This window comes from Cupressus sempervirens, chromosome 3 (assembly GCF_028749045.1).
Source record: "Cupressus sempervirens isolate cs-2001-9-10 chromosome 3, ASM2874904v1, whole genome shotgun sequence".
In the NCBI taxonomy this organism is placed as follows: domain Eukaryota; kingdom Viridiplantae; phylum Streptophyta; class Pinopsida; order Cupressales; family Cupressaceae; genus Cupressus; species Cupressus sempervirens.
The window spans coordinates 373,796,734-373,810,871 of NC_143120.1; the positions used below are offsets into that span (position 1 = coordinate 373,796,734).

The 14,138-nt window shown below is 34.7% G+C and overlaps 1 protein-coding gene across 2 annotated transcripts in view; it reads left to right on the forward strand.

Moving 5' to 3' along the window:
- The window catches only part of QPT (quinolinate phoshoribosyltransferase), a 202,779-nt gene extending 192,039 nt beyond the window's left edge, over nucleotides 1–10,740 (forward strand). For both annotated transcript variants that reach the window (XM_089819850.1, XM_089819852.1), the window contains one exon: nucleotides 10,396–10,740. In XM_089819850.1, the coding sequence (XP_089675976.1) occupies nucleotides 10,396–10,492 (97 nt within the window). In that variant the 3' untranslated portion in view covers nucleotides 10,493–10,740. The remainder of the gene's footprint in view (nucleotides 1–10,395) is intronic.
- The last annotated feature ends 3,398 nt before the right edge of the window (nucleotides 10,741–14,138 follow it).

The following is a 14,138-nucleotide window of genomic DNA, read 5'->3' on the forward strand; positions in this document are numbered from 1 at the left end:
GATGCATTATCTTGTAGACCACATTTGTGTGTTATTGGGGTGTTACTAGATAATCGGAGAGAGCTGATTATGGTGGATTATGTTATAGATGATTGGGCCTTTGGCGTCATAGATGACACTATCCAGGATGAAAGGTATACAGGTGTGAATGGATTGATCATGTATAAGAATAGGATATGGCTAGTACCGGATTCTCCGATTAACTGGAATATCCTTACAGCCTTTCATGACTCACTTATGATAGGACATTGTGGCTACTTTTAAGACATACATGTAGGTGAGTGGGCAATTTCCTTGGAAAGGACTCAAGATGAATGTTTGTAGCATGTGAGGGAGTGTGTAGTTTGTTAGCAAAATAAACATGGACATTCCTATCCTCGTGGGTTAATGCAACCCTTTACCATTCTTGAGCGAAAGTGGGACAACATATCCATGGACTTTGACACAGGATTACCTAAGGTATAGGGTAGGGATTGTATTTACGTGGTGGTGGATCATTTAACTAAGTTTGCCCATTTTGTAGTTCAAGTGGCAGAGATATTCTTTAGAGAGAAATTTAGACTACATGGGCTACCATGAATGATTGTTAGTGACAGGGACAACAGGTTCGTGAGTTCGTTTTGGCAGGAACTTTTTAGATTATGCAGCACTGAACTCACATCGAGCACCAACTATCATCCGCACTTTGACGGTCAAACAAAAATAGTGAATAAGTGGCTTGAAGGTTATTTACGTAATTATGTTGTCGGACATCAAAAGGGATGGGTCAAGTGGTTACACATTGGTGAATATTGCTATAATACAACACACTACATGTCCATACAAATGACACCTTTCATGGCCCTCTATGGCTATGATGCACTGGTTTTTTGGCCTTGCTCTTCAGTGATAGTCAGACACCCAAGACATCATGAAATCACTCAGGGATAATATGCTTAAAGCTCAAAACTAGTAGAAGCAGTATGCAGACCAGCGCCAGGTGGAGTGATTCTTTAAAGTAGGAGATTTGTTGTACCTCATGTTGCAGCCCTATAGGAAATCCTCTCTTAAGAAGAGTGGGGCATAGAAGCTGAAGCCTTGTTATTGTGGGCCCTTTAAGGTGGTCAAGCGGGTTGGAAAGTGGCCTATGAGTTGGAATTACTAGCTAACAATAAGGTACATAATGTGTTACATGTGTCTCACCTCTAAAGGGCAATTGGGCAAAATATGACACCTACAATGGAATTACCATCGCTTGATGATGAAGGGAAATTGATATTGATTGCTGAGGCAATTTTAGACACGAGTGAGCGGATGCTTCGCAATAGGACCATCAAGGACTATTTGGTGCAATGGAAAAATTTGCCTTATGAAGATGCAACCTGGGAACGTGAGGAGCTACTTCAGCAGTTGGGACTGAATCCGCTTGAGGACAAGCAAATTCAGGGGGGGCAGACCGTAATGCCTCCAACGTGAGGCTCAAGTGTGAATCGCCTGCCTTCAGTTTTTTCCGTCCTGTGAAGGCAAAATTGGGGCCTAAAAGGGGACAAGTAGTGATAGGGGAATAAAGACAAAGCATGAGTGATGTGTCATGCCAACTCACAGTTCATATTGAATGCCTACAATGACCATTGATAGCTAATGGCTTTGAGTAGACGATTATGAGTATGCCTGTCGACTCATACGTTACATTGGGTGTAGTTGCATTCCTAAGGGAATACGAAGAGGGTGGGAAAGAGAAAAAAGGAGATCATCTATGAGAGACATATATCATCTAGGAACAAAAACAAAAGCATTGAACAGTGTGGGAGAACTACATAGGAATTTGTAGAGCTAAGCTCGAGGGTGTGTGTGACGTTAACCCTACATACCAACAACCTTGACACCGTCTTAGGAGGGTCTTGAGGTTTTATTTAGTCAGCTACAAAAGTTTGGAGTATCAATATATATTTGAATATTGGAGGAGAGACTGATAGCAGCCAAAACCTCCAACATGGAAATATCGATAATAACAGAATCATGTGAGTTGAATTGAATATCGGCTGTAATGAGCAACAAGGGGAATGCACAAGCACTGATCGTGGGTAGATGTTGTAGGGCTCGAGTTGAGAAGGCACATTGCAATAAGTGCACATGGCAAAGGAGTGGTGGTGAAGAGAGTCGGTCTCTACAGGAATCATCATGATAGCACCCAAGGGCTGTAGAGTCCGTAACATAGTCCAACTTGCAATATATAACGATGAGTCTAAGGAAATAGTTGCTTGTATTTAGCATTTTGTTGTTATGTCTGTATCTCCATGAATCCAATTTATCTCAATATCCCCTCGCAACATTGGTGATAATCATCATGCATTGCAAATATTTTTTGAGTGACGTGTGACTGAATCAAAGGGAAACTCCTATTTAATTATGAACTTTCAAGTAACTTTTTCAAACGCAAAGAAGTGCTAGCAAAGATATTTAGGTATTCCTAGTGTAAACAACTGCACAATAGGTCAAGTCTGGCTAATTTCATTCAACAAGCAAGTTTTATGTCTCACATGCAAGCGCAAGATTAAAGCCCACTTTTCAAGCGTATTACACACTCATTCTATGCTTTTTACGAAGGCTGCAAATGGATTTAAAATCCCCATTTGAAAGTTTTAAGTGCTTATTGGTGGACTTACTATAGGATTTCAAAATTCCATTTAGAAGAAGATACCTCACCACATGTATATGTATCCATTCTTGCTTCATTTTTCTACCTAAAGCTTGTCTATTCATATCCATTGCCTTTAGAAAATCCCATATTTGAGTTTTTTTCGCTCATTTGAAGAGCTGGTTTTGCCTAAAATCCTTCACCCTTTGTTGCTCAAAAGCCGTCCACTCATATCATATATGCATAGACTTCAAGATATACAAAATTTGAGCTTGAAAGACCATGTTATGGTTTTTTCTCATGATTAAAGAACAAAAACATGCAAAGAAAGGGATGAAAGATGGAACAATTGCAAGCATAGAATGCTTTCAAGACAGATGTAAAAATGAAATGTGGTTTTAATGAAACAACCATCATTATATTGTATAACGGTCAAGGATGTAAGTTTATGCTCTAGATCAAGATGCTTCTACCAATCCTGAGCACATCAATCATAAAGCATCCATGTAGCAACATGGAGACCAAGAAAGGATCATGTATTTGTAATTTGTATTTGATAGATTACATGTAATGTAAAACACAATGTAATTTCATATGATAGTATCGTGTGCAAAGTTGTTTCATGTAATCATGTTGCATGTTCTTTAAGCCTTGTAGCATCGAGTAAGTCAAAGTTAGTTTGAGAATAAATCAAGGTGGTTAAATATTTTCCCCTTCTTTCTCCACCTTTCTCTCCTCTCTTTTCCTATATAAAGGAGGGAGCTCATTGTAAATAATAATCTTTTGACAATGTAAGAAGATTTTGCTAGTTTGTATATGCACACTTTAAGCTTAGATTTAAATTTAATCGCTTTCAATAAAAGAGACAAGTTGTTTAGAGACTTTGTGCCAATTCAAGCTGCTATATGATGTCATTTTTGTAATGTCCTTGCTCAAATCTGATCTCAAAATGTTGATAAAGGTTCAAGAAATTTCATCAAACAACTCACATGCAAGGGTCATATAACTGATATAGTATTTCAGTTTGCTTTAATGATTCTTTCTTCAATTTGTATCAATGAGAATCTTTTGCAAGAAGGCTCGAAATTGACTACACAATGACCTAACATGAATGTGCAACTGATTTTGACAATATTCAATGCATATATGTATCTAAAAACTACTTGCAATATGTTGTTACAGCAAATAGTAATTATGATAAACACTTTGGATGCAACCTATGATGGCATTAATGCACTTATGGCCAAGTGGCATTAATACAAACACTTGGTATGCAGAATTATAGCATTATTTATGCCAAAAAGAGAACCTACAGCCAATTGACATTTTGTCAAACAATTGGCATGCAAACTAATAAGCGGATCATGAATGATAAATACATATTCAATTACAACTATATCAGACCAGCAACTAATGTCTCCTTTATTGCACATAAAATGTCAACTACAATGCTAGTATGAAAATGGCCAAGACTCTTGGCTTACATCCGCAAGAATAATGCTTAAATCTGTTACAAACTTTCACCTACAGCCTTACCTTCTAATATGCATCTAAATGATAAGAAAAATGCATGAAATATCCAAAGGAACCTGATTGTAGATGGTTGTAATAATTTTCACCAATGCTGCCTTTTCGCTTTGTTATTTCGGATCTGCTTTTTCGCTTTGCTTTTTCGAATCTGCTTTTTCGAATTGCTTTTTTTTATTGCTTTTTCAGACTACTTTTTCGAACTGTTTTTTCGGATCTACTTTTTCATACTATTTTTTTCTCAATGTAGCACAAATAGAAGACTGAAGTATCTTCCTCCCAGCTGCAATAATTCAAGTGATATTTCACACCCTCAAAATTGCGTACCAATTGAGAGTTTTCGTTCTCAATGGCCAATTGTGACTACTGTAGAAACCCTAGGCTCCACAATGCACATCAACAACAACAAATCTGCCTCCTCAAAATGAAGCCGAGGATGCCTATTTTTTTTTTTTCTCCACTTTCTCCAAAAATATTTTATAATTCAAGTCACCTTATTAAATTAATTAAATATAAAGTTATCTTTTAATATTTGTTTATTTGATAACTTTATACCACTTATTTATTTAATTAAAATAATTAATTAGTCATCCTCATAAAATATTCATTATTTTGGACAACTTAATTAATTTAATTAATTAAATCAAATTACCTCCAAAAAGGGGACATGACAATTTTCTTGGGTTGATTGTGAGTTTAAGTGCTTTGTTCAAGAGGGATTTGAATCCAATTATGCAAATTTTGAGCTTCCTATTGTATTCAGAGCCAATTTGAAATTTTTAAGACTTTGAGCTTCAAGAGGACAAATTGTTATAGATAGTAGTGGCTACAAGTACTTAGAGCCAAAGACTTTAGGCTTAAATTGTAAGTGTTTTTATTAAATTTGAGAGTATCTAGTAAGATGCTTTGTGCCTTAATAGCTATTCTACTTGATTCCTCATTCCAAGTCAAGCGCAAGAGACTTTGGGTTCGTGTATTTGTTTCACAAAATATATAAATAAACTGTTGTCTCTGGTGTTGTTCTTATGTCAACTCCGGAGCCATCAATATTATCGTAGCAATAGATACCTTTTGTTAAGTTCAAAGTTATAGTTGTGTATCGGTCATTTTTGAAAAAAGAGGAAGTGATTAAGAAGAATTGCCCTTTTTTTAATTTCAATTAGGTCTCTGTTGAAGCCACCTACAATAAGAAGGGAGCCTCCGCTATTATTGAAAAGAGAGAGAAATCTCATGGGACATTGCCTAATGTCACAATTTTGTAAGTTGTAGTTACAATGACTTACAATTTTTTTAGCCAATAAGTTCAAGCCCTCCCTATTTATAGATGTTTTGTGTAGATGACTCGTGCAAGTTTTATTAAGGAATTTGAGGTTATTTCCTAACAATTCTTGTAGATAGGTAATTTAGTCTCTTTTAAGTGGATTTTGGTTAGATGGGACTATTTGTAGGGCAGTGTAGGATGGTGGGCTTGGTTTGTATCAAGCAAGCATGAATGACTATGTTCTAGCTCCTAAGTTTTTTTGGAGGTAGTACATCAATCAAGATCAAAGATGGGCTAAATATTATCTAGGGAAGGGTGGAAGGAAAGGATGTGCTTTGTTAAAATCTAGTAGGTAATGGTTCCATGATTTGGAGTACCCTTAAGAGGGGAGCCCATCTAGTGAAGCAAGGACTCTTCTGGATTTGTAATAAGGGTGCTGAAACTCTTTTCTAGAAAGGCTCTTGGGATGGATTTCCTCCCATCCTTTCTCAATTTCCTCATTTACAACATCTGTGTCATAGCTTTCTTACGGCTGGATGGTTTGAAGGCTATACTTCCACCTTGGGTCAAGGAGAAAAGTGACTCTATGGACAAAACCACATGAACTCTAGGAGGATCTCTGGAGGATAGGGAGGAGCTATGCTAGCTAGGATATTGGATGGACGATTGTTTTACTATTCTTGGCTGGAAGATTGTGTAATCTTAGTGGAAGATTGGTGCAAATATTCTTGCTGGGTCCCTCATCCTATGGGGAGGTTCTCTATGGTTTCAATATATATGAAGGTGGTTGTTCCTTGGTGGATGAAGCTTTGGAACAAAATGGCTTGGCCTAAATGTAACTATTTCTTGTAGTTAGTGGCTCATAATAGATGCCTCACTTGGGATAATCTTTGGGAAAAGAGGGTTTCAGGGGCCCTCTCTTTGTATTCCATGCAATTATAATGAAGAGGATACCTCCCATCTTTTCTTCCAATGTTCTTTCACTAGGGAGATTCAGCATTTGTGGTTGGGAGTTTGGAGACATGCCTATGTTCATGCTAATTCTTTGGTTGAATTCTGGAACAGCCTTAGTAGATCGCCTACTAAGACTCCCTTTTTCCAAGTTGCTTGGGAGATTGGACCTTGTTTTGTTATTTGGATATCGTGGTTAGCAAGAAACTGCAGGATTTTTCAAGATAAGAAGATAATGGTGCAACAATTGTGGTTACAAATTGCTGGCGTGCTTCAGGAAACATTGATGGCTAAGTGTGATCTTTTGGTGGATGTGGATCCCAATGATTTGCATTTTGTTCAAATTCTGAATAGTTTTAGTAAGGATCTTAGTGGATCCCTCAAAAGACGATAGACTAAGTTTCTCTATGCTAGAAAGAGTGCTCAACGACGAGTCAAGTGGTCTCCACCACCTCGTGGATTCCCAAAGTTTAGCATTTGATGGTTCTTCTAGAGGAAATCCTTGACATGTAGGTATTAGAAGAGTTGGTAGGGATAGCACCTGAAATCTGATCTTTTGCTTTTCTGAATATAAGGGGATGCAGGCTAACAATTACATGCAACCCCTTATTGTTCTCTTAGCTTTGGGAAGAGCATGTCACCTTGGTAAAAGTAAGATTATTCGTGAATCTGATTCCAAAGTGGTTGTGGATATGCTGGACAAGTAGGTAGTGAATGACGTTGAGTGGCATCTGGCTTTGGTGGATAGATAGATACTTGGACTAAGGGATTCCTTGGAATCTATTTCGTTCTGTTATGTTCTGCAGGGATGGAACAAGGTGGCAGACTATCTAGTAAGTGGGCTTCTGAGTGGCTGGATAACTGGTACATAAGAGAATGGGGCTAGTAGACCCAGGAGTATGCTAAAGAATTTGAAGAGAGTATTATGGAAGACATGGTAGACTAATGGTGACCTGTTAGGGTCATCTATTTGTTGTTAGTTTTGGCTTTGCCGTCTTTCCGGGCTTGCTTGGCCTTTGTTTTCTACTGCTCTTTCTGATTCAATAAATTCTCACCCCTTTCAATAAAAAAGGAAACATCTCTCATTAAATTTCTTTGTTCTGAAATTTGATTTTGAATTCTCCAAGCACTACTGTGTTGACGTTGTTAATGACAGTATAATGGAAATTCTGCATAAAGTGCACCTTCATTTCAGAGTTGTTTCTAGAGCCTTGTGAGTGTTGCTTCGAGTTTTATTTGTAGACTTTTTCCTAACATCACATTTTTGGAATATTTTAGTCAAACTATGTTGAATACATTAATATTCTCTTATTTCTTGTCGATACTTGATCATATAGTTTAAAATATTCTTTGCAGTGTGAACTTATATCTAATTATGTATTCCAAATGACCATTTTGTATTATATATGTTTGAACCGTCAATTTTTAATCAGTGAGAAGTATAGCGCCTAGTTGCAAGGCCATTTAAAAGGCCTAATGTTTGTATTACATGAACTGAGAGAATACTATCCATCTCTAAACATATTATAAGACCTAAAACAACTTACCACCATGACATCCTGACTGCAAATAATGATCGAGTACTTTTCTTATGAAAAGTATAATAAAACTGGTAGTGGAATCAACCAAGTCAATAATAGTAGGCCTTTGAAGACATACTAAACTGAATATTCAAAATGTTAGCGACCAGCTGTAACTTCTTAATCATTGACACTGTCCCACTCTTGTTGACGTAAATTGTTTTCAGCCATCTTCTTAGGCAATGGCTTAGCTAATGATGGCAGTGACACTTTTTTCTAGCCACGTGTTGGCAGGACCTCTCTTTGTGAATATTAGTTTCCATCCTATTGGTTGGAACTATTTTTGAAGAGGAATGCCCAATATCACTCCTTGGAGTTTCCAATTCTACTTGCAATGCTTGTGGGTTTTCTCCTGTATTTAGATAAAACATTTTCTGAGGCATACGAATTATCTCCTGTCGACAAAATTATGGCATGGATTATATCACCCTATCCGTTCTTGTTGGCCAAAACGTATATTTGCACTTCTGTGCATTCTGTCCTTGCTTTTATTTGATTTCCACTTGATTAATCTGTCATCTTCATGGGTAGTTGAATAGAAGTGAGTATTCAATGAGAATTTCCATGTTTTGAGTTCCCGACATATAATGTCTTCTATATCTGGAAGGTAAGGCCTCAACTCTCCCACTAGATTAGCACATGCTCTGGTATTTTCAACTTTACAAGGTGAACCTTCTTCTAATCACTACCTCCTTTAAAATTGATTGTCTATGGTGCAACCAGCAATATAATTTCTCAACATTCAAAAGAAATGGGGTATAGTGTAGTTAAAACTTAAGCTTAAATACACAAAATGACAAGCAAACTTGATCCCATCTTGAACATTCAACTTCTGTGCTAATATGGTCAGGTTGAATCTTAGGAACTTGTTTCTATTGTTGTTGCTTCTGGAGGAGCCTTACTCCTTCAACATAGCGTTGGTAAACATGTTCATCAAGGTAGAGGTGGTAGCACCCATTTGCATAAATCTCTTCTCAGATTCTTCCTGCTCTTGTTAGCTTGTTTGTTTAGAATTTATGACATCTTTACATGCTCCATTTGATATACCTGTGAACAAGCCTTCTTGAATATCTATTAGTCTCCAAGAAAACATGTAATGTAGGCCTCCTTTTGCAACTATTCTTCTTGTCATGATTGATTTTCTTAATTTGATGCCAATTGATGCCAAATGATTCTTAAACCAACCAGCTACTCTGTTAAAACTTAACTATGCTACACATTTATCTGTTTTCAAGGGATGAATGAATAATTATCCTTGTAACTGACATGGAGAACCAAGATTAGGGTCTTTTGTAATGCTTGATAAAGTGTTCTTTGAACCTTGTGACCCTTCAGTGACCCTTAAAAGAAGAACAAGTTGCATGTTTTATGCTAATAATAATATTCAAGCAATGTTACATGCTATGAAAAGTTTCAATAAAGTATCTTGGAATAATCTTGTTATCGCCATGCTGTGTTCTACCTGATTGTGCTACTGTTCATCTTCCTTTGCTAGCATAGTTTTGGTGACAACTCTAGCCTTAAGAGCAACATGAGCACTTGTGTGTTGATAAAACTCCTCTCTTAGATGATAACTATGTGGCAACATGTTCCATGGCAGCACATGTTGCCAAGCAGCCAATATGAATATTTGTTGACGCATGTATCACAATCCTTCTGGAAACCAGTTGTCAATGCATTTGTTGAAAACTGGCTAGTCGCTCTTTGGCAATGAGTGAACTGAAGTTTGAACACAAAATGCTGGCAACGTATATTAGTGATGTCTCACATAAAATGACTTAAAGGCACCGTCCATATCACAACTTCCAGGAAGTTCATGTATTTGGCATCATAAATTTCTCTGCCAAATCGCACCCTTTCTAACTTTGGTGTAACTGAACATTTATAATATTTCAACCCCAAGTCCTCAAGCTTGAATTTGGTCTGTTTCCTTTGATGGATTAACAGATTTTACTACATACCATATTAAGGAATTATAGATGTGAAGGATATTAGTAGATCAGGTCACATGCATCTGAGAGGGGCATAAAATCTGAGAGGGATTTAAAAATTGGTCAGTTTGCCTGAAAGACATCACGTACCCCACTGATGTTTTTTTATCACAAAAATTGCAACAGACTCTTTCAGCATTTGTGATATCTTTTATATTTCTGCAGTCAATAGCACTGAATTCTAGCCTAGCTTTAAGAGAAGTTTAGCATTCGGATTGTAATTACTGCAGTTTACATTCGAATTTATATAATCAACGATGGTGGGTACAATAATGTCTCGAGATAGAAGTACTACAGTAGTGCCAACAATGAAATATCTGGAGCTAGAATGATATTTTTTATGCACGTAGCTTTTACTTGTATCAAACAAAAATGTGTAGGCATTACCTATATTGTTTGAGTTGCTGGAAAGAAGACCACATTTCTTCGCCTTATTGTGTTGATTTTGTAAAATTTATAATCTTGCAGTGGTGCTTTGACACATTCTGTACGGGCGTTGGATATTTCCCTTAAAGTTGATACAGAATTAGCTTTGGCGGTTGGAAGACGAACAAATCGTGCCTGAAGTAAAATCTCATATATGATTGCCGTCAATGTGGTTCAGAAAAGCATAACTGCATTTTTATTGTCTGTAAACACGGTCTATCACAATGCATTCAACACATACTATGTGATAAGAAGTAAGACATAGCCCATTGTACATAATTCACCATGATTTTCCTCTAGTATAAGTCCATTAAAATTTCATATGTAATGAATATTATTATGTTGAATCCAAACTGAATGTTGCAATTCAATCATTTTAACTGGTTATTTCATGATTATAAAACTATTATAGATATCTTAAATAATCTATTCAATATTATTTTTGCTTTTTTAATAATATTTTTATTCTAGAATCATTATATTCACTACACGTATGGACACAAAATTTTAAGTTGAGTCCAAACTGAATGGTGCAATTCAATGATTTTACTTTTAACTGGTTATTTCATGATTATAAAACTATAATAGATATCTTAAATAATTTATTCAATATTATTTTTGCTTTTTTAATAATATTTTTACTATAGAATCATTTTATTCACTATACATATAGACACAAAATTTATTGTATTCACATTGTTTACTATATAATGATATAATTTTTAAGTCAAGTTATAATTGAAATAAATTTATATTATTTGCATTCCTTATAATCTATGATTTATTTCTATATCACTAAAAAATAAAATAGCTCTTCAATTTTTATTTTTATTTCAAGTTTAGATAAATAATTCTTTAGACATGGGGTCATATAGTCTAGTCTCCCCCTCCCCCGTGTGTTATTAGAGGACTTGCCATGCGAGTATCTCCAGTCATATACAAAAGTATAACTATGCTAAAAATAAATTTCTAAACTTGAAAGTATAATTTATGTTCATATGTGTTTTTATGTAAATAAAATTATTCTAAATGTCAAATAAAATAGCTGAAGTATTTTTTAGATTTTTTTTTAAAAATATTTATTAATATTGATATATTTGTATATATAGGTAACTTAGTATGGCCCAAGATTTATAGAAACAAAACATGGCCACAATGCCTTGATGTTGGCACAAAGGACCACCAAATCCACAAGAAAAATTATCACATAAATAATTGATGAGGGTTTAACCCATAGATACCCAACTAATTGGTAATAAAAAAAATACAAAACTATCCTTCCACAATAAAACACCAAACCATTGTCCAATTATACCACTTGAACCCAAAGGTAGAGTTCAAACATTTATAACTCAACACCTAAAAACCCTAAAGTCAAATGAGGTGGGGAAAAGATTACACAAGCCCACTGACATAATTGACCATGATTTTTCTCTAGTATAAGGCCATTTAAATTTCATATGTAATGAATTTTATTATGTTGAATCCAAATTGAATGTACAAAATTTTAAGTTGAGTCCAACCTGAATGTTGCAATTCAATGATTTTATGCTTAATTGGTTATTTCATGATTATAAAACTATTATAGATATCTTAAATAATTTATTCAATATTATTTTTACTTTTTTAATAATATTTTTATTATAGAATCATTTTATTCACTATTCATATAGACACAAAATTTATTGATTACTATATAATGATATAATTTTAAGTTATAATTGAAAAGAAATCTATATTATTTGCATTCCTTATACTCTATGATTTATTTCTATATCACTAAAAAATAAAATAGTTCTTCAATTAAAATATTTTTTCTTTCTTTCAAGTTTAGATAAGATAAATAATTCTTCTGGCATGAGGTCATATAGTCTAGTATCCCCGTCCCCCATGTGTTATTAGAGGACTTGCCATGTGATATCTCCAATCACATACAAAAGTGTAACTATTCTAAAAATAAACTTCTAAACTTGAAAGTATAATTTGTGTTCATATATGCATGTAAATAAAATTATTCTAAATGTCAAATAAAACAGCTGAACTATTTTTTAGAATTTATATATATATATTGATATATTTGTATATATAAGTAACTTAGTATGGCCCAAGATTTATAGAAACAAAAACATGCCCACAATGCCTTGATGCTGGCACAAAGGACCACCAAATCCACAAAAAAAATTATCACACAAATAATTGATGAGGACTTAATCCATAGATACCCAAGTAATTGGTAATAAAAAAATTACAAAACTATCCTTCCACAATAAAACACCAAGCCATTGTCCAATTATACCACTTGAACCCAAAGCTAGAGATCAAAAATTTAGGTTAAGAGAAAACATTACTAATTTCTAGTATATTGATAACTTCACCAAAACCATCATTCACAACATTTAGAAGAGGGTTAGAATAGCATCCATTGGTAAGATTACCATCAAACTATTCATATTACCTCACATTGCCTTCTACAAACAATTCTAACTCATTTTTCTTGGAATAAAGTTGTCTAAGATACAATCGAAAAAGACTTTTTCGGTGTGCAACCTCAATACTATCACGATAAGCTACACTTATCGTACATAGCATTGAGGTGCATCTCGATGTCTACATGTTAAAGAATTTTTTGTCCTTACACCTAGTTGAGGTTGTTAAGCATGTTAACTATGGGGAGTTTGATTCTAGCACATAGCATGTCATGCATCTCTTTTGCAAGTTCCCTAAAGTCATAACAATGTAATGGTGAAGCTTAAGCTTTTCTATCTCTCTTTCTATGAAGGTTATAAAATTATTCCTTTTTCTATTGTTCTTTTCTTTCTCTTCTTTTCATTCTTCACTATAATTACGTCCTTCCCCCAAAACCTTTCAATTTTTTGCACCTTCCTAAGCTTCTCACCTATAAAAGATTTCATTTGTCTAATCAATTAATCTCGGTGTACCAAAAATAATAACGATATTTTCACCACCTTCAACACTTATTAGTTGTACCACAATGACGATAATTTTTGGACTACCTTCTCCATCCCTTTGTTGTTTGGCACATGCAGTTTTACTACCAATCCTAGATCATAAAATGTTAATAGTTTGACATGCGATTTTTTTGCACCTTCCTAAGCTTCTCACCTACAAAAGATTTCATTTGTCTAATCAATTATTCTCATTGTTACCAAAAATAATAATGAAATTTCCACCACCTTCAACACTTCTTAGTTGTACCTTGCATTGCCACAATGACGATAGTTTTTGCACTATCTTCTCCATGCCTTCATTGTTTGCCACATGCAGTTGTACTACCAATCGTAGATCATAGAACATAATAGTTTGACATGTGAATGACTATAATTTTTAAGTTTATAGATGACCATGACAAAACACCCCATACTTCCACTATAGAACACCACTTGGCATATGCATTCATATTTAAACTAATTAAAATGTGATATGGCTATCAAGATTTAACAAAGATAATATATTATTGTTCAAATTAAAAACATTGACATTGTGTTGGAAGTCTTGTTGGATCTAGAATGTTGTTGAAGCATCTAAATAACTCTATTGTGAAGTTGAGGTGACTCAACTTAATTTTTTTGTTAATCATATATCACAATTATGTGATGATTTTGGTTGTAAGGAAAGTCTTGGTTAAAAGGTAAAAATTGCGATGAGGATTGTGCCTATAAATGTTCACTACTGCAATAAATTAATTTTCTAGTTTAAGAGCATACAATTATGTTTTTTGAGGGTTTTCCCTGTTAGAAATTACCTTGTACCTTGTTGGAAGTACA